The 24646-nt window shown below is 54.4% G+C and overlaps 2 protein-coding genes across 6 annotated transcripts in view; both read right to left on the bottom strand.

Moving 5' to 3' along the window:
- CUL9 (cullin 9) overlaps positions 1 to 12867 on the bottom strand; it is a 39979-nt gene extending 27112 nt beyond the window's left edge. For 2 of the 5 annotated variants that reach the window (XM_047797641.1, XM_047797643.1), the window contains exons 1-9: positions 12540 to 12679; positions 9741 to 10344; positions 9042 to 9196; positions 7942 to 8454; positions 7304 to 7439; positions 6961 to 7154; positions 6307 to 6721; positions 5713 to 5905; positions 1873 to 2080 (exon numbers count right to left, since the gene is read on the bottom strand). In XM_047797641.1, the coding sequence (XP_047653597.1) occupies positions 1873 to 2080; positions 5713 to 5905; positions 6307 to 6721; positions 6961 to 7154; positions 7304 to 7439; positions 7942 to 8454; positions 9042 to 9196; positions 9741 to 10335 (2409 nt within the window). In that variant the 5' untranslated portion in view covers positions 10336 to 10344; positions 12540 to 12679. Of the gene's footprint in view, positions 1 to 1872; positions 2081 to 5712; positions 5906 to 6306; positions 6722 to 6960; positions 7155 to 7303; positions 7440 to 7941; positions 8455 to 9041; positions 9197 to 9740; positions 10345 to 12539; positions 12681 to 12725 lie in introns of those variants that run through there. The other 3 variants (XM_047797642.1, XM_047797645.1, XM_047797646.1) reach the window with 3 other exon arrangements.
- Positions 12868 to 13255: 388 nt separating this feature from the next.
- Positions 13256 to 23647, bottom strand: SRF (serum response factor). The gene is made up of 7 exons (XM_047795717.1): positions 22747 to 23647; positions 20997 to 21263; positions 19190 to 19451; positions 18525 to 18644; positions 16359 to 16550; positions 15896 to 15972; positions 13256 to 15665 (listed from the first exon to the last, which is right to left on the bottom strand). The coding sequence occupies exons 1-7, from the start codon at positions 23260 to 23262 to the stop codon at positions 15570 to 15572; spliced, it is 1530 nt and encodes a 509-aa protein (XP_047651673.1). The 5' UTR covers positions 23263 to 23647; the 3' UTR covers positions 13256 to 15569.
- Between the last annotated feature and the right edge of the window lie 999 nt (positions 23648 to 24646).

Genomic DNA, 24646 nt, shown 5'->3' with positions numbered 1-24646 from the left:
CCCCCCAGCTTCCTCTCAGGATGGAGCCCTTTCAGAGCCTCTACTTGTCTGCAAGGCTTTCCTTGAAGTTGTCTTCCTTCTCACTTGACCATTCCTCTCTTTGCAAAACTTCCCTTCCCTCGAGCCCCATAACTTCCTGTTCTCCTGGCTGGCCCTCCTCTCTGGAGTTCCCCTGCCTGGTCCTTAAACACAGAAGGTTCTCATCCTCCCCCTCCTCACACACTGCACTCCCTCCCCATTCCCCCAGCTTCCGTTTCCTCCAACGTGCCAACATTCCCCCTGGCCTCCAAAGCCAGGGCCCAGCCCGCCTGGATAAGGCAGCTGGGGTGGACTCACAGGCAGAGGGGCAGGAATTATGATAGGAAACGCGAACTTGTTGCTGGAACCAGAGAGCAGATGAGATCATGATGAACATGATTGTCAGGGGGAGCCCGTCTTGGCTGGTGAAAGAGTTGACGCCTGAGGAGAAACCTTCTAGGGATGGAGTAAATTAGAAATAATTCTCAGGATACCCCTTCTTATGAGGGCTGGACCCGTCTAGAAAATGCTACCTTGTCATGAGACACTCTCCCTTTGGCCACCCCACTCTCTCCCAACTAGCTGAACTGTGCAGACCTTAAATTATAAACAAAATGATGCGATTCTGTTATAGAGCAAGAGTTTGAATACAGAGGCAAATGTGGCATTTTAGTCGTGCAATTGGAAAGGATCAGGGGATTGAGTGGACACGGCCTAGTGGAGGAGTGCCTGGCTGCTCTTGGGAGGAGCAGCATCTAGCTGGCCCCAGATAAGGAAAGAGCCTCCCGGCCTCTCCCTGGGCCAGCCTGCCCTAAGGGGCCTATGCTCCGGGCCACGCTGCTGCCGTCACACTGCTGGAATCCACTCTCAGGACTGCCTATCTGTCCCTTCTGGGACCCTCAGGTTGTACAGAACACCCCCCCCAGACCTCCCTGCAGTGCTTGTGTCTGGAACACTCAGGAAGCCAATTCTTTCTCCCTGAACCAGGGCCTCCTGGCCCCATTCTCTGGGCCCAGGAGGCAAGGCAACGGTGATGCTGGCTGTGCTTTACCCACGCCTGGTGAGGGAGTACTGTGTACCAGTACCACTCAGATCAAAGCATTACAAAATACTCTGTCCCATCGAGAAAATCAGACACCCAGGAGTTCCTGCTGTGGCTCAGCAGTAACGAATCTGACTAGCATCCGTGAGGATACGGGTTCAATCCCTGGCCTCACCCAGTGGGTTAAGGATCCAGCGTTGCCGTGAGCTGTGGTGTAGGTCACAGTCACAGCTTGGATCCCACTTTGCTGTCACTGTGGCATAGGCTGGCAGCTGCAGCTCCGATTCAACCCCTAGCCTCGGCACTTCCATATGCCGAGGGTGCAACACTTAAAAAAAAAGCAAAACCAGACACCCTCGTTGTAACCAAAAAGCTATGGGAAATTCAACATACCTGAAAATTCAACCTGAACATCCCCCCACACTTCTTTCTTCTCTAGCGTTCTCCCACTTTGCAAATGACCACCTCCTCCACCCTGCTGCTGACTTTTTTTTTTTTTTTTTTGTCTCTTAGGGCCACACACACAGCATGTGCACATCCGATGCTAGTTGGATTTGTTTCCACTGAGCCACGACAGGAACTCTGGCTGCTCACTTCTAAACCTGGGAGTCATTCCTAAAAACACCCTTCTCCCTTCCTTCAGACAGGCGTTCAATCTCTAGGACCATCCAGCTGGAACTCTCCTATCCGCCTGCACTTTCCATCCCAAAGCCTCCTCGCCTGAATCACCAGAGAACCTCTTCAGACTGGCAGGGCCCCCACCTGCCCCCAACCCGCACCCCACATGCTATCACCAGGCCCAGTGCACTCACCGCCAGCCCTGCTTGCTGCACCAAGACGGAGGTCTTGTATTCTTGCATGCAAACGAGCACAGCATAGATGCCACCCTCCCTGGCAAAGAGTGGGCGCCACTCGTGTTTGGTCATGAGCAGGTAAAGAAGGCGCAGGGCCAGCACCACCACCATCTTCTCTCCCACCTCATTGGTTAGCAGCTCCACCAGCGTCTTCACTAGCTTCTCTCTGAGAGAGAGGAGACATCAGGGCCCCCCATCCGCAGAGCCATGCCTGACTCCCTGCTCACCCCTGTTCCCCAAGATCCAGGCCACCCCCACGGCTCTCCAACCTGCTCTCCTCGCCTCAGTCTCCTTCCCAACGCCCGCTTCCCTGAAGTCTGTTTCAGGCTCTTCCCTCATAAAGGAGGCAGGAGAGCAGGACAGTTAGGAACTCTGGTGCAACTTTTCAAAGAAATCTATAAATTCAGCATAATTCTAATCAAAATGCCTAAAAGGTTTTTAAAAAGAAAACATGGAATTCCCCAGTCGCTCAGTGGGTTTAGGATCCCACACTGTCACTTCGGTGGCTTGGGTCACTCATGCAGCGTGGGTTCGAACCCTGGCCCAGGAACTTCCTGCATGCCATGGGCGGAGCCAAAAGAAAAAAAGACAACAGTCAGTTTGAGGCACAGGGAGTTTCTGTGGTGGCTCAGCTGTTAACGAATCTGACTAGCATCCATGAGGATGCAGGTTCAATCCCTGGCCTCGCTCAGTAGGTTAAGGATCTGGCACTGCCATGAGCTGTGGTGTAAGTCGCAGATGCTGCTCGGATCCTGCGTTGCTGTGGCTGTGGTATAGACTGGCAGCAACAGCTCTAATTCAACCCCTAGCCTGGGAACCTCCATGTGCCGAGAGTGCAGCCCTAAAAAGCAAAAAAAAAAAAAAAAAAAAGATTGAAAGATTGAGGCATAGGAAGAGAAAATATGGAAGAAGAGTCAAGAAATGTTTGCAGGAGTTCCTGCTGTGGCACAATAGAAACGAATCTGACTAGTAACCATGAGGTTGCGGGTTTGATCCCCAGCCTCGCTCGGTGGGTTAAGGAACTGGTGTCGCCGTGAGCTGTGATGTAGGTCGCAGACTCAGCTCAGAGCTGATGTTGCTATGGCTGTGGTGTAAGCTGGCAGCTAAAGCTCCAATTTGACCCCAGCCCCAGCCTGGGAACCTCCATATGCCGTGGGTGCAGCCCTAAAAAAACAAACAAAAAAATATATATATAAACTTATACTAATTAAAACTCTGGAAATAATACAGGGTAGCCCAACAGATCAACAGATGAGAAGGAAAAAAAGGGCCGCATCTCAGCCAGTGAGGACAGTTAGGACCATGCAAAACTTGAGGCACAAACACTTGGCTATCCATCTGAAAAAAATGAAAGCCTGGAGCTCCGCTTCATTCTATTTGCAAAACCAAAATGCAAACAAGTCTTAAAATAAATGCAAAAAACAAAATCATAGATATTTTTAGAAAATACAAGGAAATATTTTTAGAATCCTACAGTGGAATAGACCCTTTTAAAAGCTGGAAGCCATATAAAAAAAAAAGATGAAAAATAAAGCAACACGAAAATCTACAACTTCAGCGTAACGAAAGACACTATCACAGAGTTAAGACAACAGCCACATGAGCTGGAAAGAGGATCTGGCAGAGGCTGATCTGAAGGGATGCAGGAAGCGCCCCCAGAGTCCCTAGGTGGCAGTGAGCATTACAGAGGAAAAATGTGTCAGGATTGACATCCTTCTCCACAGTGACAGAGATGCATATTGAGGAGGTGGCCTGGGAACAAGGGAAGAAAGGAGGCAAATTCTGGGAAAGAAGGCAAATAACAGTACTGGGAAAGTTCTGTTTTTTCTTATGAGCTTTAAGATTGCAGTCATGTGAACCAAATAGGCTTTAAACATATAGCCTCTTCTGTAGCCACGATTTATTTAAAACAAGTTCATACGCTACATATGAATAAATGTCCAGGTATAAATAAGGATGTTTACCAAAATGTTAACAGTGACTACAACTACATAAAAGGTTTTCAGATGACTCATCGTCATGATTTTCTAATTTTTTTTTTTAAGTGAGCAGGCATTATTTTATACCTAGAAAATTAAAACCATTTGGCGGGGGGGGGGAGACAAAATATGTGAAACATAAGTAACAAATTAATATCCAGGATGTCTGTAAAACAATAAGAAAAAGACAAAAGACCCAATTAAAAACCGGGCAAAGGATAAGAATATTTACAGAGGAAGAAACACAACAAAGGCATGAAAACATGCCTAGCTTTTTTTTTTTTTTTGTCTTTTTGGTTTTTTTTAGGGCCGTGCTCCCAGCGTATGGAGGTTCCCAGGCTAGAGGCCGAATCAGAGCTGTAGCCACCAGCCTACAGCCAGAGCAATGCAGGTTCTGAGCCGTGTCTGCGACCTACACCACAGCTCAAGGCAATGCCAGATCCTTAACCTGCTGGTCAAGGCCAGGGATCGAACCCTCGTCCTCATGGATGCTAGTCGGGTTCATTTACCACTGAGCCTCAATGGGAACCCCCAAACATGCCTAACTTCTCTAGAACTGAGAAATTACAACAAGGAGATCACAATCATTTGAAGTGTTGCCAATCTGATAGTTAAAAAATGACATCATCTAGTGCTGTATTCTGCTTTGGATAGAATCAAGCCCAAGACAGCAGCAAGAATGAGGCAGTGCTATGCGTACTAACACACACAGCCTTCCCAGACTCCATGCATGCAGAGGGCATCTGCAGACACAGGCAGAGTGTGATCACATATACTAAAACACAAACTCAGAAAATACACTTATACACTCGAAGATCTGAAGGATACATGCTGGGATATGTGACAACAGTGGTAAAAAGGGACTTTGGCTTTCATTTTCTGATCTTTTAAGAATGCAATTGTGTGTTATTTGTATAACTAAGAAGTATTAAAAAAATTTTTTTTTAATTTATTTTTTGTCTTTTTGCTATTTCTTGGGCCGCTCCTGCGGCATATGGAGGTTCCCAGGCTAGGGGTTGAATCGGAGCTGCAGCCACCGGCCTACGCCAGAGCCACAGCAACGCGGGATCCGAGCCGCGTCTGCAACCTACACCACAGCTCACGGCAACGCCGGATCGTCAACCCACTGAGCAAGGGCAGGGACCAAACCCGCAACCTCATGGTTCCTAGTTGGATTCGTTAACCACTGCGCCACGACGGGAACTCCGTATTAAAAATTTTTAAAAGAGAGAGGGAGAAAAAAGAGAGGGGGCAAAAAAGAGAAAACTCAAGCTCAAGGCCTAAAGGGGGAATTCCTGCTGTGGTGCAGTGGGTTAAGGATCTCCTATTGCCACAACTGTGGTGTAGGTTGCAGCTGCAGCTCCAATTAGATCCCTAGCCCAGGAACTTCCATATGCTGCAGGTGCAGCCAAAAAGGGGGAATTTAAAAAAAAAAAAAAAAAGAAAGAACACGAAAGCAAAAAGGACCTAGGTATGAATCCTGAATCTATTATCTGTCAAACTCTGGCCACGTCACTTAACCTCCCTAAGCCTCAGTTTCCTGACCCACACAAGGGGATAAGAGCGACATCAGGTCTTCCTCAGAAGACAAGAGGACTGAATGAGAGAATGCTCATGAAACTTTCAGCACAGGGCCTGGCACTGGACAAATGCTCCAAAATAATAACCCCTAAATAATACCCTACCTCCCGCTCAGCCACCCCTCAAGGCTGACCCTTCTTTCCCCAGCCTTTCCAACTCTTGATCTCATGGCTCCTTCCCTCCCTCCTGCCTCCCCCACGGACAGCTTAAACCAACCCCTTCCCCACCATGGTCTAACCTCAGGGATCGGTCGGGTCGGACCAGAGGGTGGTCCCGCTCGGTGACCTCCTCCACGGCCTGTGAGAGGGCATAGAGCCCTGAAAGCTGCAGATGTGTGTCCAAGCTGGATATCTGCACAGTGGCCACGACTGCAGCCACGTGCTGATCCAGGGAGCTTCGTGGCCCGGGACCCCGCAAGGCTCTAGCCATCTCTGAAAGTGGGGAGGGCAAAGCAGGGGCGTCAAACAATTGTGGCACTTCGCACTGTTAGTCTTAGATGTCCTACTGACATTTTAACACACTGTTCTCCACCCTAGCTTGCCTCTAGAACTTTCCCAATTCTGTGCGAGGGATGTAACGGTCAAACAGCAAAGACAATGACACTCTGGAAAACGCACCCTCCTCTGGCAGGGATACTGAAGAAAGGGCGCAGCGACAGACTAGATGTAATCACGGTCAGAGGAAGGAAAATGGATGAGCGCTTCCAAAGCATTTCCCACGCAAAGGTGACCTCAACCCACGGTGTGCCCTTTACCCTGACTGTGCCCTTCTCTGGGGACCACCCAGGACTTGCTCCAACCTCTTTGCCCTCCCCTCCCAGCACCTGACTCACCATTGGCTGCCTCCTTCATCTCGGGGGGCAGAGCCATCCCCTCAGTCACCAGAAGCTGGTTAAACAGCTGGGAATCACTCTGTGCCATGGGGGGCTCGGTTTTTCCCTTGCCGGCCTCAGCCTCTGCCTTGAGGGGCTCAGCCTTGGCTTTGGGGGACTCAGTCTCTTCCTCTGAGAAGGTGGCCTCTGACTTGCACTCCTCTTCCGGATCTGGCGTGCAGGAGCGACTTGGGGAAGAAGACGACGACGACGAGCTGCTCGGGGCACGGGGTGGCCGCCCGTACTTGGCGTAGATTTGCGAGCTGAGCAGGTCACTGAGGACACTGCCCTCAAACCGATTCCTGAGAACCTGCAGCAGATCTTCGGCCACCGCTGCGGGCACGGAGATCTCGCCGAGGGCCTGCTCGCCCGGGGTCTGTCAACAGAACGGTATGTATTTCAGGACTGAGCAGACAAGATGGGCCCAGGGACAGTAACGGGAAGGGTGGCCACCTCCCGCTGTGCCTTGCACACTTTCTGCATCCTAGACCCTCCGCCCCTGGTGGGACCCCTTGGGCTAACCACAAGCTGCAGCCTTCCCACGTGGAGAACTACCACAGAGAATCCCACCTCCAACCTCACTTCAACTCCCCAGGTATCCCAGGCCTTTAATACCTCATCTAGGTTCTCCCGAAGATTCTGGAAAATTGGCTGCTGCTCACATATGTCCAATTTCTTGATGAAGAAGAGCAGCTCCCACCACTCCGCCTGGGTCAGGTATCCTAATCCCTCATTCTTCTGAGGCTCGGGCTGGAGGTACGGCAAAGAGTAGAGCCCGTCCACTGGCTTCCAGTCCCAGGGGGGAAGTGCTGAGGAGACGGGCATAAGGCGCTCAGCCTCACCAGGAAGAGACTGCATTTCTGGGTCCCTGGGGCGGTTCCTGGTCAGGAGTGGCTCCATCCCAGCCACTCCTCCTCTGTTCAGAGGCTTGAGGGTCCACATCCCCTCCACAGCTTACCTGTGCCCAACAGAGCAGCCCCTGCCCCCTTCTCTGCAGCTGCTGAAGCCGTCTCCTCAGCAGCTTCCTCAGGGCCCAGGATCTCCAGCATGTACCAGTGCACCCAGTAGGTCCGGCCCGTTGACTGCCAGAAGACCTGGTGTGGGGGGAGGAAGGGAGAGAAGAAGAGAAAGGGCTTGGCCCTGTGAACCCTGCACTGTACAGGCTTGAGAGCGTGTGTCCAGGCCCAGGCCTGGGGCGCGTGGCCCTCAGGGGCACACCAGGCTGGGCCTGGGAAACCTGCCTCAAGCAAAAGGCGCCCTTCCCTGATCAAGGCAGGGCCTGCCTCTCGTCTCTTTCCAATCCTGATGGCCTCCACTCTGACACTCCCTCCCAGCCAACGCCACTGTAGGGGTGGGGTGTCAGGACAGATCAGCTCTGCTTCCTGGATGGGAGTCCCTTCCTGACCTCACAGCCCACCCACTCCTGCCAGGTTTTCGCAGCCCCCGTCTCAGCTGCTGACGCCCTTTCTACCGCTCCAGTGCCCTTGGGGCTTTTCTCCTCGGGTGGCCTGCCAGAGTGCCCTGAGTGGAGACCCCAACTATGCCCCACCCGAGACAGACCCCAGCAGCTCGTCCCGCTGCAGCACCCTGGCTCACCTGCACTGGGGGTACACCGTTGTTGCTCTGCCGGAACTCGCCCTCGTCCCCGGCGCTGATCTCCTCGTAGTCATCCAGCATCCGCACGTGCATCCCCGGCTGCAGGTTCTGCTGCACATACTCACCATAGCCACTGCGGCTAGAGAACTCGGCGCGCTGGCGGAAGGCCCGCCCTTGCCTCCTGGGGATGGCGACGATGGAGGGAAGTAAGAGGCTGGGGCCAGAAATGCCAGGCTGAAAGATGGATCGGGACGGCCGGGGTGGCGATGTGCCCTGTTCGCCAAGGTTCCGGGCCCAGCCCATGCTCCGCACCAGCTCTGAGATGAGGCTGCCCATGGCCATACTGAACTCCAGCTCCCGCTGCCCTCGGCTTTTCTCCCGGCCAAAATCCTCCCTTGAGGATGGGGAGCCTCGGTCTCCAGCCCCTGGCTCTGGACTGTTATTCAGCTGATCCAGCAGGGAAGTGACACACAGGTAGCGTTTCACCAGGGAGAAGAGCAGCTTTCCTGGGATCTGCGGGACACAGCCCACAGGGTAGGTTCCTCTTCTCCCAGCTTCAGCCCCTCTCTTTTCCCCTCAATAGCATCCTTGATAGAAAAACATAAAGGCCTCATCCCCACACGTGTAGTTCTCAAACTGTGATTTATAAGAAAAACATGCAAGGAGTGCCTTAAAACACAGGTTCCTGAGTTCTAATCACAGAAACTCTGAGTGGGAGGAGTTCCCGTTGTGGCTCAGTGGGTTATGAACACGACCCCTGGCCTCTCTCAGTGGGTTAAGGATCCGGCATCACCGTGAGCTGTGGTGTAGGTCGCAGATGCGGCTCAGATCTGGCATTGCTGTGGCTGTGATGTAGGCCTGCAGCTGCAGCTCTGATTCAACCCCTAGCCTGGGAACTTCCATATACCACAGGTGTGGCCCAAAAAAGGCAACAACAAAAAATTGAGTGGGGAGGGCAGCACGAACTTTCATTTTAATGGGCTCCCCAGGCAGCTCTGGTGCAGATGCAGTCCTGAACCACATTTTCAGAAATGATGCTCGAAGCCTTGCACCCAGCATCCCTACCCCCACACCCCACCCCCAACCAGTGGCCAGAGTACCTGAGGCAGATGAATGCCCTCAAAGGCCATGCAGTGTTCCTCAGAAGACGTGGTCTCTGCGAAAAGCTCCAGCAAAGTGTAGCGGCTATCAAAGTCCATGTGCTGCTCGATGCCGTCCTGCTGGCTCAGTGACAGGAGGACATGGGCCCGACTCCCTGTAATCCACACCCAATCCGTATCTTTTCTTCAATCCCCAACAGCTCCCCGCCACCACCTTTCCCTAGACTCTCTGTCCCCTACCCCAGAGGCTTCCAAGACTCCCAGTAACAGAGACATTTTACATGGTAACCTGGTACGACTGTACCCACGTGTAACTGAAACGTGTATTTCAGGCCACAAAACTTACATTACTGAGTGCTACCTGCTGATATTTTACATGGAGAAAAAATGTTGGTTTCTAACCCACCAAACTGATGTCACACCAACGAATAACTCTCAAACCAGTTTGAAAATCCAACCTTCTCCCTTGGCTTCTCTGCCACCGCACAGAGGCTGGACAAATAAACCAGGTGCTCTCATCTTACCCTGTTTCTGTACCTGTGATAGCGTACTGATCTGTATTTTCTTTTTAGTGAGGCAACGGATGGTCACCAAATACTAGGTGTTTACAGATTTGGGAAATCCCTCCTCCTCCTGTTCTTACTCCTCATGGCCCCATCCTCTACCATGTTTTCCTTCTTCCCCCCGGCTGTCTCTTACCAGCATCATGGGCTGCCAGAGCCTGCAGCATCTTGCCTGCACTCCGCCGGATCTGAGGCTCGGGGTTGCACAACATGTGCATGAGCAGGTCCAGGGCACCCGTCTCCCGGAAGACCCGGGTGAGAGGCCCGATGCTGGCGTAGGCGCTGAGCACATGGATGGTGTGGAGCACAGCGGCCGTGAGGCTCGAGGTCCCACCTTCTGCCAGCTGCCTGGCAGCCCTGCGCACCAGCGCCCGCACATCAGCCTCCATCTCTCCCAGTGCCACGTCATCCAGGCCTCCTGGATCTCGGGGAAAGCTTCCTGAACCCCCAGCTGTTTCGTGCTGAGGTCCCGTAGATAATGCCCGCTCACCTAACAGCATGGGGCAGTTGGCGTAGACCTCGGGGGCTGACAGCCACATGAGGATGTGCTCTGCCTTGCCCTCTTCCACACCCACTCTGCCCACTTCCCCACACTTCAGGACACTCCATCGGATCAGGTACTCAGGACGCCCATCATGCCCAGGCCGCTGTCGAAGAAGTTCTTCAGGATATGCCTGCAGCCGGGGCCCCAAGGGCACCATGAGGTCCCCAGCGCGCCGTTCCCCCACCATCCTGACCTCCTGGGACACACAAGAAAGATAGAGGCGGTATGGGAAAGGGAAGAGACTACCTACCTGTAGGGGGCAGAATCTCAAGGCGCAAACAGGGTGGGTGGTGACTGGCAGACTGCGTGGAGTTCAGAGACCCAAGAGAAAAGGCAGAGAGGAGGACGGAATACATAACTTGAACATACTTTGGGATTTGTAAGGGAAGGAGAATAGAGTAAAAACAGTGAGAGAAGAAAACAAAGCGGTCTGAGAAATAAAAAAGGTCACCAGGGAGGATGAGAAGAACAGGCAAGGTACCAGAAAGAGGTGACAACCAGGACAGTTTGGGCAGAACGGTAGGGTGACTAAGATACAGACCAGGACTTAGAAGGATGACCTGGGTGGGCAGGTAGGACAGTAGCCTGTGAGATGGTGGGGCCAGAACAAGCAAGAACAGTCAGGATGGGGGAGAGGCAGGACAGAGAGTATAAATCACAGAGGAAAGCAGAAATACAGATATAAACAGCTGGGCCACGGTAGATGTGGTGAACAGAGACTAAAGGAGGCCCCCACATCTGGATGGCCGGATGGGAAAAAGGGTATGAGAATATTGTGAAAGGCGGGAGGGGACTAGGGGGCCAAACGAAATTATGGGAGGAAAAAAAACAAGTCCTAGGAGTTCCCATTGTGGCTCAGCGGGTTAAGAACCTGGCTAGTATCCATGAGGATGTGGGTTCAATCCCTGGTCTCGCTCAGTGGGTTAAGGATCCTGCGTTGCTGTGGCTGTGGTGTAGGCTGGCAGCTGCAGCTCCAATTCAATCCCCCACCTGGGAACTTCCATATGCCACAGGTGCAGCTCTAAAAACAAAAATAAAAAAACAGGAGTTCGCGTCGTGGTGCAGTGGTTAACGAATCCGACTAGGAACTATGAGGTTGCGGGTTCCGTCCCTGCCCTTGCTCAGTGGGTTAACGATCCGGCGTTGCCGTGAGCTGTGGTGTAGGTCGCAGACGCGGCTCGGATCCTGTGTTGCTGTGGCTCTGGCGTAGGCTGGTGGCTGCAGCTCTGATTGGACCCCTAGCCTGGGAACCTCCATATGCCGTGGGAGCGGCCCAAGAAATGGCAAAAAGATAAAATAAATAAATAAATAAATAAACAAGTCCTGAACTTACGCCGTATGTATGTTGGGGGCAGTCTAAGTCAGGTAGATACATTTGCAGATGGTAACTATGGAGCTGAAGGGTAGGGAATGAGGTCAGGAGACAGCAGAGGTATTAGACAGGCAACACAGTACAGATTCAGAGTCAGATACATGGGACTGAATTCTAGCTCTTTCACTTACTATGGGCGGACAAGTTACTTAGTCTCTAAGCCTGTCTCCTTCTCTCCAAGATGGTAATCATATTCATAAACAACTCTTGAAATTGTAAAAACTTAGGATCACATATATACAGCATTTAGAACAGTCTCTATCTTAGCACATAGTGAGTGCTTAATAAACATAATCTAACATCACTATCCTCGGAACAAGAGAGAAGGCAGAGGCCCTCCTCAGATAAATGAAAGGCTATTAAGCCAGAAGATTAAAAACAGAAGCAGGGTGGTGGCTATACTAGAGATAAAGGAAAGATAGGAAGCAGTGTGGGGGCTACACGGAATGCTGAGGGTAAGAACCCACGGTAAATCCAGATGAAGAAATGGTGAGGAGGCCAGGGGTCGTGTTGGGGTCCAGGTAGAGAAGATGAAAGCAAAAGAAAGGCATGAAGAAAAGGGGAAAGATGGGATGTGGACCTCGATAGGGGTAGCGGTCCAGTTAGCGGGAGGGGGGCGGGGACAAGCCAGAGAGGTAACCAGTTCTGTGCGACAGATAACTGATGAGCTGGGGGAAAGGAAAGGCCTAAATGGGGGGGGGGGGGGAGGAACTATCACCGGCTGAGGACAGGAGCTGAGGTGTGAACGCGAGGATGAGACAACTGGTAGGCGCAGGTGGCAAGGTCAAGCCAGCGCTTGCAGGCCAGCAAGGGGCGGTGGCGGAGGCCCGCACCGCCGCAGGAAGGGGCTAGTGGGGGGCAGGGTTAGAATGGGGGGGGGCGCGGCCGGAGGAGGCTGACCCGACAGAGCTAATCTCAGACAGCAACACCTGGCTCCTGTCGTCAGCCCCACGAGAGTGGACAGGGGACCTGGGAAGGGATGGAGCAAGGACCGGCTGGGCGCTGGACACCCCTCTCACCTCCCACCGTCCGGCCGGGCCCTCGCTGGGACCCAGCGCCTGTCCCGCCGTCCTGGCCCCGCCTCCTCAGCAGCTCCCTTCCGGGTCACACCGCGAGCGCAAGCACGGCGGGCGGCTACGGGTCCCACCGCGGCCCACAGCCCAGCGCGGCAGCGGCCCGGCGCGCAAGCGGAGCATGCGTAGTACCCGCGGGCCGCTGCGTCCCGCGTATCCGCCGGCCGCGGAGCTTGAGATCTCGGTCGGGTTGCTCCCCTCAGCTGCAGTCGGCAGCCCTTCCCATCCAGTATTGACCTTGGAGCTCCCTCCTCCTACACTGGGTCTGCCCTCCTCATCCGCCCCGCGGAAACCTTGTAACCACACGCCCACCTCAGGGCCGGCCTTTTAGCTAGCGCTAGGTCACGTGGCCGTGAGTTTCTCAAACCCGGGGCTCTGGATTGGTTGAATCACTTTACATATTAATTAAAATTGCTCATCTCTGTGTTGACTGAAGCACCTAGCAAAGCTGGGGCCAAAGCTGAAGGCCCCAGCCCCCTGAAATGTTCCTTAAGTCAAACTGTGGCGTTCAAGAGCCCAAAGCCCCCCCCCTCCGCCCCGCCCCGAGCATTCCGGCAAGCACCGAGGCTTGCTTCTCAGTGCAGCAACTTTTGCGGTTGGATTTGCGTTCGTACCTCCCACCCTCTACGAGAAAAGAGAAAACAAAGGCAAAGACCCCACAGTCTGTGCACAAAAATGATACATTTATTGAAAGAGTATTTTTTTCTTAATACAAAAGAAAGCTCTGTACATAGGACTGTGACCATGTCCACTATTCCTGGGTCAGCATCCCAGGGGAAGTAGAAACCACTAACATACACACCCCACATTCACACACACACATTCACTCAGGCGCGCGCGCACGCACACACACACACCCCAGAGCCACCAAGGAAGGGAAACACCAAGGGTCGCTGCACATAAAAATGCCACCTCATCCCTGATGCACGCATGTTCTCCCAAGGCCACGCTCACACGACACACATTATAAGCACTTTGCCTGATTCACTCACTGGGTCTGTCTTTTGTGGGAAGGAGAGGAGGAATTCATCAAGCTCTCCTCCCCAGGGTGGGGGAGCAGGGAGTGAGTGAGTGATGGTGGAGTGAAACAAGAGCAGAGAAAAGGGGCTGGGCAGTTACAGACCTGAGTCCCAAGCTCCCCCACTCTCTGGCCCCTGATTTGCCATGCCCCAATCTTGTGAGCCACCCACAAGCCCCCAGCTACCTCCAGGTGAAAGCCAGAAAGACGGCTTCCACCTTGGCACCCCAAACTGGGGCCAGACAGCAACCGGGGTTAGAGGTTTGGAGGTTCTCAAACACTTCGGCAAATCATCCCCTTGATTAACTAGGCTGTGCGTAAAAACTTCCCCCACCCCTTCACCTAATCACAGAAGCAGGCTTGTTCCTACTGAAGGCAGACCTAAGGGGTTAATAAAACTCCACCCCCCAGCTGCCCAGTTCTGAAAAAGCTCCCTCTCCGGATACAGGTGGTGAAAGTGGGCTCTGACACAGGGTAAAAGACCCTCCCCCTGTGTTGGCCCACCCTCAAGATCTACCCCAAAGGGGGCAGAGGGGGTGGGGGCACGGCCCCTGTACAAATTACATAAATACTGAGGTTACACTTAGAAAAATAAAGTCATTTTCTTCAAGGCTTTTTGTCTTAATTTTAAAAAGTTACAGTAGCTGCTCACTCCCTGGGAGAGCTGCCATTTCTGGCTCCCCTATGGCTGCACTCAGCCCAAGAGCTGCTCCCATATCTTCTGCCCCCCAGTCCTGCCTCTCACCCCCTCCCAGACCCCACCCTGCTCACTTCAACTTGGGCCCCAGGCAGCTACAGGCCTGCGGGCACACAAGGCTGCAATGCCCATGCGTGTGGCACAAATGAAGTCAGTTGCCTCTGACACCCCCCCACCCCCACATTTGGTCTCCCTCTTCCCTCTCCCTGGCAACAGCCCTGAAGGACAAAATGAGGCCCCCCCGGAGCTGTGGGTCACCCTCCCTACCCCGTTGGGGCATGGCCTGAGGGCCCCTCCCCCGGTTTTCTCCTGGAAACAACCCAGGACCGGGCAATCCCAGAATCTCCCCCACACACTGGCAGGGCCCCGAGCTCATGGGGTGGCTCTGTCCCCAGAGGCCCAGCCAGTTCCAGGGAGCCCCAGGGCTCCCCAGGGAGGGGGAGCTTGGGTAGGGAGGGGGACGAGAAAAACGCCATAAAAAAAAGTTAAATATTTTAAAAATATATATTTATAGATTTGTTTTCACTTCGTCTCCTCAAATAAAAAGTTCAAAATCAACTTTAAGTAAAGCAGCTGGGAGGAGAGGGGGGGGAAGACGGGGGGGGGGGGGGGAGAGGGAACCCTGGTGGTTCCCTCCAACCCAGCAGCCCCCAGAGTTCCGAGGGGAGCGGCAGGGCAGGGCAGGTCGCCCCAGGAGCCTGCTCTGTGCTCGGGGGCCCACTACTCAGGAGCTGCAGGGGCCGTGGGTGTGGCTGGCAGGAAGAAGCCCCATTTCCCCAACTGGCTCCCTGAGGGGCAGGGGTCGGGCTCTTTTGCCCCAGCCTGTGGCAGACACAGTGCTGACATGGGGTCAGCAAGGAGGCTGGGGAGAGGACCCCAACTGCTTCCTCAGGGGCGGGGGGCCGCAGTGCCTAGTCCCACAGAGGCCTGTGTGTGGGAAGGGGAGCACGGTCCCGATGGGTAAGCTAATACTCATGGCAAACACGGAGCCAAGCTGGCAAGGGGAGTCTGAGGAGGGAGGACAGCCCCACCATCAACAGAAATGGGAGGCGGAGCTAGAAGGGGGGCAGGGAGGCCGGGGCGGAGGGCAGGCTGGCCCATTTCTTTGGCTGGAGTGAGAGGGCTCAGTCCTGTGGCTGCCCACTGCTCCTCCCGCCTCCCTCCTGCGGCCCGTCAACATGTGTGTAAAGAAAACGTGAAAAGGCAACAATAAATAAGTGGTGCCATCCCTTGGGCCATCTGTCCAGGGCGGCTGGGCGGATCAGTCACTCTTGGTGCTGTGGGCGGCGTCCAGGTTTACCACCTGTAATTCGGTGAGGTTGCTGCTGCTCCCGGCCTGCTGCCCTATCACAGCCATCTGGAGGGAAGGGGGTGTGTGAGGAGGGGGTGGGGGGGGCGGGAACTGACTGGCCAGCTCAGGCTGCACCCTGCTTGCCTGCCCACCACAGGCCTGACCAGGAGAACGGATAGGCCGCCTGGCTAAGGATCTAAGGATCGTGGCTGGGACCACCCAGTAATGGAATCCCCAAGGTTAAGCTAAAGAAGGGGCAGGCTGGCTGGGATGGGGTGAAAGGTGCCCCCACCTACCTGGTGAAGCTGAACCGCCGAGACGGGGATCTGCACTGTCCCAGATGGCGCTGTCAGGAATACCTGGGGGACGCCACCTGTATTAGAAAACCACAGGAGAAGCTCAAATCGCTTGTCCAAGAGAAACTCCCAGATGTGGGAGGAGGAGTGATTAACGCACCAGTGACCAAGTGAGTCTCAGATGTGAGTGCCAAAGATGTCTAGGTGGGCATGTGAGTATGAGTGTCCAACTAGACAAGCATGGGTGTTGGAGTGTGTGCAAGCACCCGCATGTGCATTTGTGTAGGTATATGTGTAAGCATCCGGTTTGGGTATGTGAGTGTGTGCATCTGAGTTGGGGGGGTGCATTTGAGAGAGAGAATATGTGTGTGTGTGTGTGTGTGTGTGTGTGTAAGACAGGAGATGGACCACCTTCTCCTCAGCCCTGCACATCCCCCCGGCCCCTGCCTCCATCCCAACTTACCTTGCTCCTGGACCTGGCTGTGGGACACCTGCATGGTGGATGGTGCCTGGGAGAAGGCATTGAGCACGGTGAGGCTGCCATCAGCCAGGCCCGAGGTGGGTGCATACATCACCGCGTGGGGGCTGGGGTACATCATGTGGCCGCCCACAGTGGTGGGCACGGACGACGTCATGATGGTGGCGGGCAGTGTCACTGGCAAACACAGACACGCGTCAGGGAGGTCGGCACTGGTTCCCTACTGATATTCCCCAATCCCCCACCCCCAGGAACTCCAGGCCTCCAGAGCCCTCTTGCCATTTCCCAGATCAGAAGTTGGACCAAACTTATTCTCCGGTTCTCTGTCATCAACTAAGCCTTATTTTTTCTTGAACACAACACCAACTTTTAAGTGTATCCTATCACGTGGTACTATTTCATTATCTGTCTCCTCTATTCTGAGACCCCAAGGCCTTGGGAAACGTAAAGATTACAATGACTGACCCAACCCAAGGAAACTCAGATACTCTTCTTTTAGAGGGCTCTTTTATCTCATTTTTTCTTTGTTCTCACTCCTCTCTTCCTCAACCTGTGGCTACAAATTCATCTTTTATTTTTTTTAATTTTTTTTTTTCATGACCTGGGTCAGGCAATGGTTTTTGTTTTTTTTTTGTTTTTGACATCAAATCATTTTTTGAGCTTATATGATCTTTATTTTGTCCATTATACTTGATTTACTGTGTTCTGTCAATTTCTACTGTACAGCAAAGTGACCCAGTCATACACATATATATATATTCTTTTTCTCACACTATCCTCCATCATGTTCCCTGTGCTATACAGCAAGATCTCATTGCTTATCCACTCCAAATGCAATAGTTTGCATCTATTAACCCCAGACTCTCAGTCCATCCCACTCCCTCCCAAATTCATCTTTTAAACAAGCACTTCTCCAATGTTAATGTGCATACATCACCAGGGGATCTTGTTAAAAATGCAGATTCTGGGAGTTCCCTTCATGGCTCAGTGGTTAATGCACCAAACTAGGGTCCATGAAGATGCGGGTTCGATCCCTGGCTTCTCTCAGTGGGTTAAGGATCCAGTGTTGCTATGAGCTATGTTGTAGGTTGCAAATGCAGCTCAGATCCTGAGTTGCTGTGGCTGTGACCAGCGGCTACAGCTCCAATTCGACCCCTAACCTGGGAACCTCCACATGCCTCAAATGTGGCCCTAAAATAGCCAAAAAACAACAAACAACACCCCCCCCCCAGGATTCTGGGAGTTCCCCTTGCGGTTCAAAGAGTTAAGGACCAACACTGTCCCTGTGAGAATGCAGGTTCAATCCCTGGCCTCTCTCAGTGGGTTACGGATCCAGCATGGCTGTGACATAGGCTGGCAGCTGCAGCTCTGATTCAACCCCTAGCCTGGGAACTTCCACATGCCACAGGTGCGGCCGTAAAAAGAAAAAAGAAAAAAGAAAAAAGAAAAAGAAAGCAGATTCTGGAGTTCGCATGTGGCACAGTAGATTAAGAATCTGGCGTTGTCACTGCAGTGACTTGGGTCACTGCTAGGATGCAAGTTCAATCTCCAGCCTGGGAATCTCCGCATGCTTCAAGCGTGGTTAAAAACAAACAAAAAACAACAAAAAAATAAAAGCAAATTCTGATTCAGTAGGTGTGAGGTGAGGCTTAAGGGTCTGCATTTCTATCAAGCTCCCACGTGATGCGCGATGCTCCTCCTCCTCCGCTAGACCACTCTTTGTGTAACAAGGTTGTAAATAACAAGAACATAAAAATAATTTATTTTGAAAGTGTCTCATCCTGTCTGTGATGACTAGAGACACAGAGAAGTATGGTTACTCAAAACTTAGGACACCCTCCCACAAGGAGATAACCGCTTTATAAATCCTTCCTGGTAATTGAGCAAACATGTGTCTTCGGGTGAGTAACTTCTCCTTTCTGGGCCTCAGGCTTCTCACCTGAGTAAGGAGGCGTGCGGCTTCAATGGTCCCTAAATTCTTCCTGAAATCCCAGACATCCTCACCTGACTTTCTCATAAGGATTAGGGCCTCGGGTCTCCACATTAAGAAATTCTCTGCCCTTAGTTATAGCATGGACACTGCTGGGCACCTGTTGGTAGGCCTCATGAAGGAGGCAGAGCAGGGAGGTGACAGAGCTTCAAGCTATATACCTGTCCCGCTGGAGGAGGTCTGCGTGAGGTCTGTGCTGCTGTCGCGAGAGGGAGACGCTTGCTGTGGGGCCTGGTGCACCTGTATGGCCTGCACTGGGACCTGCTGGGCCACTGCCCCACCTATGAGAGACAGCGTCTTAACTCATGCTCTGTCCTACCCAGCCACCACCTGCACCAAGCACCCTCAAACACCCCCAGGCCCAAGGTCTGGCATTCTGTCCCCGACTCCCATCACTATCTTTCCTAGGAACCAGAGAGGCCCTTTCTGTTCAGGATCTTGTCTCCAGGGGCTTCCACTCTGCTCTTGTGCTTCCCTCCTCCTCCTGCCCCAGGCCCTGCCTCTACTCTCTTTGATTAAAACAGGAGCAGGCACTGCTCCATCAAGGATATAATCTGCTCCCATTCAAGGTAGGGAAGTGGTAGAGTGTCTACTGTCCCCATAGCAATGGGGGCAGAGGGCTGGGCTTGGGAGACAAGGCCACAGCATACGGTTGCTTCTTACTGACAAGGATAGTTCGAGTCCCAGTGGGAGGGGCATATCTTCCTGTGGGACATAAGAAGTTTCTCTGAGGCTCTGGCCCCTGTTCACCTTCCTTCTAAAAGTTTCTCCTTTTGCCAGCCCTAAACCCACTCTTAGCATGCTCAGTGTGCCCCCTGTGACTCACCAGGCATGAGGGTGAAGCTAGTAGGCAGCTGCATGAGGCTCCCGGAGGAAACGGGGCCGCTGCCCGTACTCTTCAGCACAGTTCCGTTGGCACTGCTGACAGCGCTGGGGCTGACACTAGCAGACACTGGTGCCAGGTAGTTGGTGATGGGAAAGGAGGGGCCGCTGCTGACTTGCATGGTGGTAGAGGTGCTGGGTGCTGTCTGGATGGTGGAGGTGGTACCCGGCAGGTTGGTGATGGTAAACGCAGGTTTCGGTGTATCCTACACCCAGAGTAAAAATGGACTGGTGAGCCTCTACCAGACCCTGCCCCTGCAAGAAGCTTCGTGTGGATTGACAGCCCAGAAGGGAACCTGTGTGGTTGGGTTCAACTCCTGGGTCCACAATTTACCTGCAGCCTGGCCCTTGGGCAAGTTATTGAGCTGCTGAACTTCTTTTCTTTATACTTTTCTGTCTGCAAAAGGAGGCCTACCCATAGGTGTTGTGAATTAACATATGTAAAGCACTAAAACAGTGTCCGGTTCACCAAAAAGAGACTTTTTTTTCTTTTTCTTTTTTTTTTGAGCAGTAAGTATTTGCTGTTCTTATGATGATGATGATGATCAGAACACCAAAGGGCTGTTCTCAGCTCTGGCAATGACCATCTGTGCGACCCTTGGAAAATTGCTTCCCCTTTCTGAGCCTCAGTTTTATTATGTAAATATGAGGGGCCTGGGCTACCATATCCTCTTTAAAAGAGTCCTTCCAGCTCTGATAGGCCAGGCTTCTGAGCTAGGGGCCGATAGTTTTACAGGGAACTTAAGGTTTGAGAGCGATCTTGGGTGATTAGCAATGAGGCACCAAAGGAAATGTATTCATTCAGCAAAATTTCCTGGGAGTAAATGAGCCCTACTGCTAAAAGACTGTGAAAATTATTTCAGATGCTATGCCACTAAAAGAGCGGGGACCTTAGGGCACCGACTCTCCCCTCAGGGAGCCTTTGTTCTTCGAAGGGGAAAGAGGCGGCCTCGAGGAGAGAACCAAGCCCAGAGAACTGAGGGGGCTCAAATACTGGGGGTGGGTCAGCGCGGGATGTTTGCTAAGCGGTGGAGTTCGAAGCCCCTGATTGGCGGAGGCGTTGCTAAGGCAAACAGTGCCGCTTCCTCCAATTGGCCAGTTGGTGAAGGGCCACCCGGAAGGTGGAGCTCCCCACAGCAGCAAGGGAGGAAGCCCCGCCCCCTCTCCTTACCGGGAAAAGGAAGGGGGAGGCGTAACCGGGGCCGGCATCCCTAGCAGCCTGGAGAATACACTCCCTAACGTGCGCAGGCCCGGACATCCTGAAGAGGTAGGAGGCTGGCTAGTAAGGCAGTCTCCAGCCTAGTCAGCCAGCCAGCCTGCCTGCCTGCTGACGCTGCTGGCTTCCCAGAATCCTGGAACCCCTTAATGCTCCCTTCCTACTCCCTGGCGACCCAGTCGGCCGGGAGGGCAGGGCTAAGAGACGCCCCCGCCCCCAGCGGGGAGACAGCTGGCGGGAGGAATGCAAGGGCCCTGCCAGGCAGGCGGGCTGCAGGCGGGAGGCCGGCGTGGAGCCGGAGCCGGCCTTATATGGGCACGGAGGCCGCCCGCTTATCAAGGGGGCCGGCCTCCTGTCAGGATAGCGAGGATGGACACCTGTACCGTAGGATGCGGGGAACTAACCCGGCTCTACTCCAAATCTGTGGGCACCTATCCACCTGTCCTGGGCGAGGGGGAGAGAGAGAGACCCCCACCCCTCTCTGCCGGTCAAGTCCCTCCCCTTCCTTCCCCTCAGACAAGGGACCCAAACACACCTTGGTCTCCCCACTGCTGTCGGACTCCGACACCTGGTAGGTGAGGTCTGTCTCTTCAAAGCCCGTGGCACTCATTCTCTGGTCTGTGGTAGGGTCTGAGCGGGGTGGAGAGTCTGGCGAGTTGAGGCAGGTCTGAATCAGTGCCTTGCCAGTCTCACTGGTGATCATGGGCTGCAGTTTGCGGGTGGCAAAGGTATACACATGGCCTGTCTCACTGGCCACCAGCAACAGCACCTGTGTCCCTGTCAGCGTGGACAGCTCATAGGCCTGGGGGTAGGGGGGAGGAGATGGGTAGGTCAGCAAAATTTTTCATCTCTACCTTCCTTGGGTAGTAGGAAAGAGAGGGAAGTACACGGTGATCTCAAGCCCCCACTCCCATAATGACCTTTTGCTCCTGTGACTCTAAGAAGGCCCTATCTGAAGGTGAGCTGAAAAGCAGAGAAACCACATATTTCTTTGAGTAGTAGCCCCACTGCCCTGCAGACACCCCAAGCAAATAGTCCCTGCTTCTGGTGACAGAACATATAACCTCAGCAGACTTGGAGGGACCTGGGTAACGGCTCCTCACTATAGCTTGGTGGCCAGAGCCTCAAGAAGAGATAGCATCCACCACCTCCTCACCATCACAGGGACCAGGATGAAGTGGCTACTACACTGGAAGTCACATAAATGTTGGGGATAAGGGGCCACTTAGGCTCTAAAGTCCCATGTTTCGTCCCAGAAACTGCACAGGTTCTAACCTGTTGCCATTTTGTCCTGCTCTATAATACAGTGCTCCCCGTTCTCCCTGGAAGGGAAAAAGGAAGGGGATCTTCAAGGATGGCCCCATTAGGTGGCATCCTCATTCCCAACAAAGTTCTACAGCCCACTGGAAGCAGCCTTGGTTTCTATAAGGCACAGATAATTCCTCTGCTTCCATCCCTTCACATATCTTCTATACCCAAGACAGCTCCCTTCTTCATCCCTTTCCCTGGGTAATCATCTAGAGAGGAGGAATTTCTAGGTTCCTGTGCAAACCTTCTTCCCAGACTCTGTACACAGATTTTCCCCTAGGGCTGGAAATCCTATTTGTCCCAAAGGCAAATGGTTCTGAAGCCTGTCTTGCAGGGAGTGTGCCAGCTTCCAGTGTGTGCACGGAAGCCCATTGCAGGGCTTGGTTTCTGATGCCCAGGGCAGCATCAGATCTCCTGCTCAGCTCCCTTACCTGGGGCTCTTGAGCCCCAATGGGTCATCAGCCCTACCCTCCTCCTTCCAACCAGCGCTACTCTATAGTGATGCCCACCTTCCTCCCACACATGTTCGCTCACTGTTGTTATGCAGTTCCAGCCTCCTCACCCTCGTACCTTCTCTTCTGCTCCCTGCTTTTCCAGCGCCCTCCCCGAACACCAGAGCGCACTGGACCAAGTGACCCCCGGGTCTCATCAACCACCTTCCTGGCAGCCCCGCGCCTCGCATTACCACTCCTCATCTCTCTGCTTTGCAAGGGCCGGCTTCCTCTCTCACGCCCGTCCCTCCCACCTCGGCACCTTTCCTCTCCTTTCCGGACATTCGCAGAATCTCCCCTCTCCCCACATTTCCCTGGCGGCCCCTCCCCTTTTACCCTCCCAGGGCAACAGCCATCCCCTCCCACACACCTCCGGCGGACTCTCCGCCTCTCACCTCCGCCTCGACTCTGCCTTCCTCCCGGGTTCCCCTTGCGCGTCCCCACCCTCCCGGTCCCCTGTGGCCGGCTAGCCTCCCGGCCCGGTACCTTCTTCATGATGCCCGTCTTCCTCTTGCTGAAGGTCGTGTAGCGCCGCAGCTTGTTGTCGATGAACTCCATCTTGATCTTCACGCGGCCCCGAGTCTTCTTACCCGGCTTGGCCCCGCTCACCGCGCCGCTCACCGGCCCGTAGCCCCCGGTGGCCGCCGCCGCCGCCTCGGGCCCACCGACCACCACGCCGAGCTCCATCTCGCTCAGGCTCCGCTTCAGGCCGCGCCGCTCCGCGCCCAGCTCCTCCTCCTCGCCCGACTCGGAGTCGCCCTCGCTGCCGCTGTAGAGGGCCCCCGCGGTGGGCGCCGGGGTGGTTGTCGCTGCTGCTGCAGCCTCCCGCTCGAGGCGGCCCGGCCCGAGTCCCGCGCCGTTCCCGGGGACCCGGCCCCCGTTAGCCCCGCGAGTCCCGCCGCCTCCACCGCCCGGCCGCCCCGTCGGGGTCCGGTTCAGGCTGCCCCCCAGGGCCGAGCCCCGGCCCAGCGCCGCCGCGGCTCCAGCTTGGCTCGGTAACATGGCGCTCAGTGCAGGAGGGCGGACGGGCAGTCAGCGAGGAATCGGAGCCGCCGCCGCCGCCATCGGCTTCCCGGCTCAACCCGGCGCTCCCGCTGCTGCTAATGCCGCTATCGCTGCTGCCGCTGCCGCTGCGAACCCGGGGCCCCTGCACGCCCGGGCCGACCTGGGCCCTCACTTTCCTGCCCCTGTGGCCCGGGTTGCCCCAGGCCGCGCGGAGCGCCCCCTGTCCGTACGCTAGGGCGGCGCGCCCGGCGGCCGTCAGCGTCCCCCGGGGGGCAGGGGCTGCTGGCCGCGGCCGAGACGGCGGGTGGAGGGGGCCGGGACCACGCGCTGGCGGCAAGGGATCCCCCGACCCTTCCCCCCATATAAAGAGATACAATGTTTCCTTTTATGGCGAGGCCGCTCCTTATATGGTGAGCCCCTGCACCCCCGCCCCATTGGTCCGCGGTTCCGGCACCTCCGCTGTCCATTGGCCCACAGCGGGCGCTTATTTGCATAGACATACCGAACTCGCTGCTGTCATCCAGCGTCAGACGGCGACTCCAAAGAGGGAGGAGCCGACGCCTCTTAAAGGAACAGGCTAAGAGGCACGACTCCGCCTCCGTGACCAGAGAATGGTGAAGAGAATTGAGAGGAACTTGTGGAGAGGAAATCTGGGAGAGCACTGGAGCGCAGTCTTGCGGAGAAGAGGGAGCAGCACTGCACTGGGAACCTGGCGCTGGAAAGTCTGGAAGCTAACACTGGGGTAGTCCTTCAGTGGATTGTGCGGGGTGCAGTTAATGATATGCACCCCCAATTCCAAAGGAGAGCACTTCCCCATACCTTCCTGAGGGACTCAAAATTACTGGCCCGGCAGAGGGGGCTTGAGTCCCCAATATCCAGACTTGTCGCGCCCGGACCTCTCGATACCACTGCTTCCCCTCCCCCCTCCACTTCCTTTCCCTTTCCCTCTCTTTCCAAGGCGACGGCACTTTCCCACCAGGCCAGCTCCCGGATCTTCATTTATCATCCTCTATACTGGTTGGGTTGAGGGCAGGGGAGGGAGGGAGGATCTTTGGCAGACACATCTGGAAAAGACTGGGGGAGACAGTCCGTCTCCCGGTCCCCAATGGGGGCAGGGAGGAGGGTCAGAGATCTGTGAAGACTTCCAGCTGCAGGCTGGGCTGGAGAGGAGAGGGTGGTCCTGGAGATAAAGCCCACCCCTCAGCCAGTGCAGAGGCCTGGGAAAAAGTATGGCCAAGCAGAAAGTTTAAGCAAGCAAGTGAACACGCGTACACACACATATAACCCTTCTCCTGAAAACCAAGAAAAGCCATAGGAAAAAAAAAAAGACTGGAGTGCTGCAAAACCCAGGTTTGGGGTCTGGGTCTAGTTCTTAGCTCGA

The sequence above is a fragment of the Phacochoerus africanus genome, chromosome 9 (assembly GCF_016906955.1).
Source record: "Phacochoerus africanus isolate WHEZ1 chromosome 9, ROS_Pafr_v1, whole genome shotgun sequence".
Classification (NCBI taxonomy): Eukaryota; Metazoa; Chordata; class Mammalia; order Artiodactyla; family Suidae; genus Phacochoerus; species Phacochoerus africanus.
Note: the sequence above shows the minus strand (reverse complement) of the source record. Positions and strands in the feature narration are given on the sequence as shown.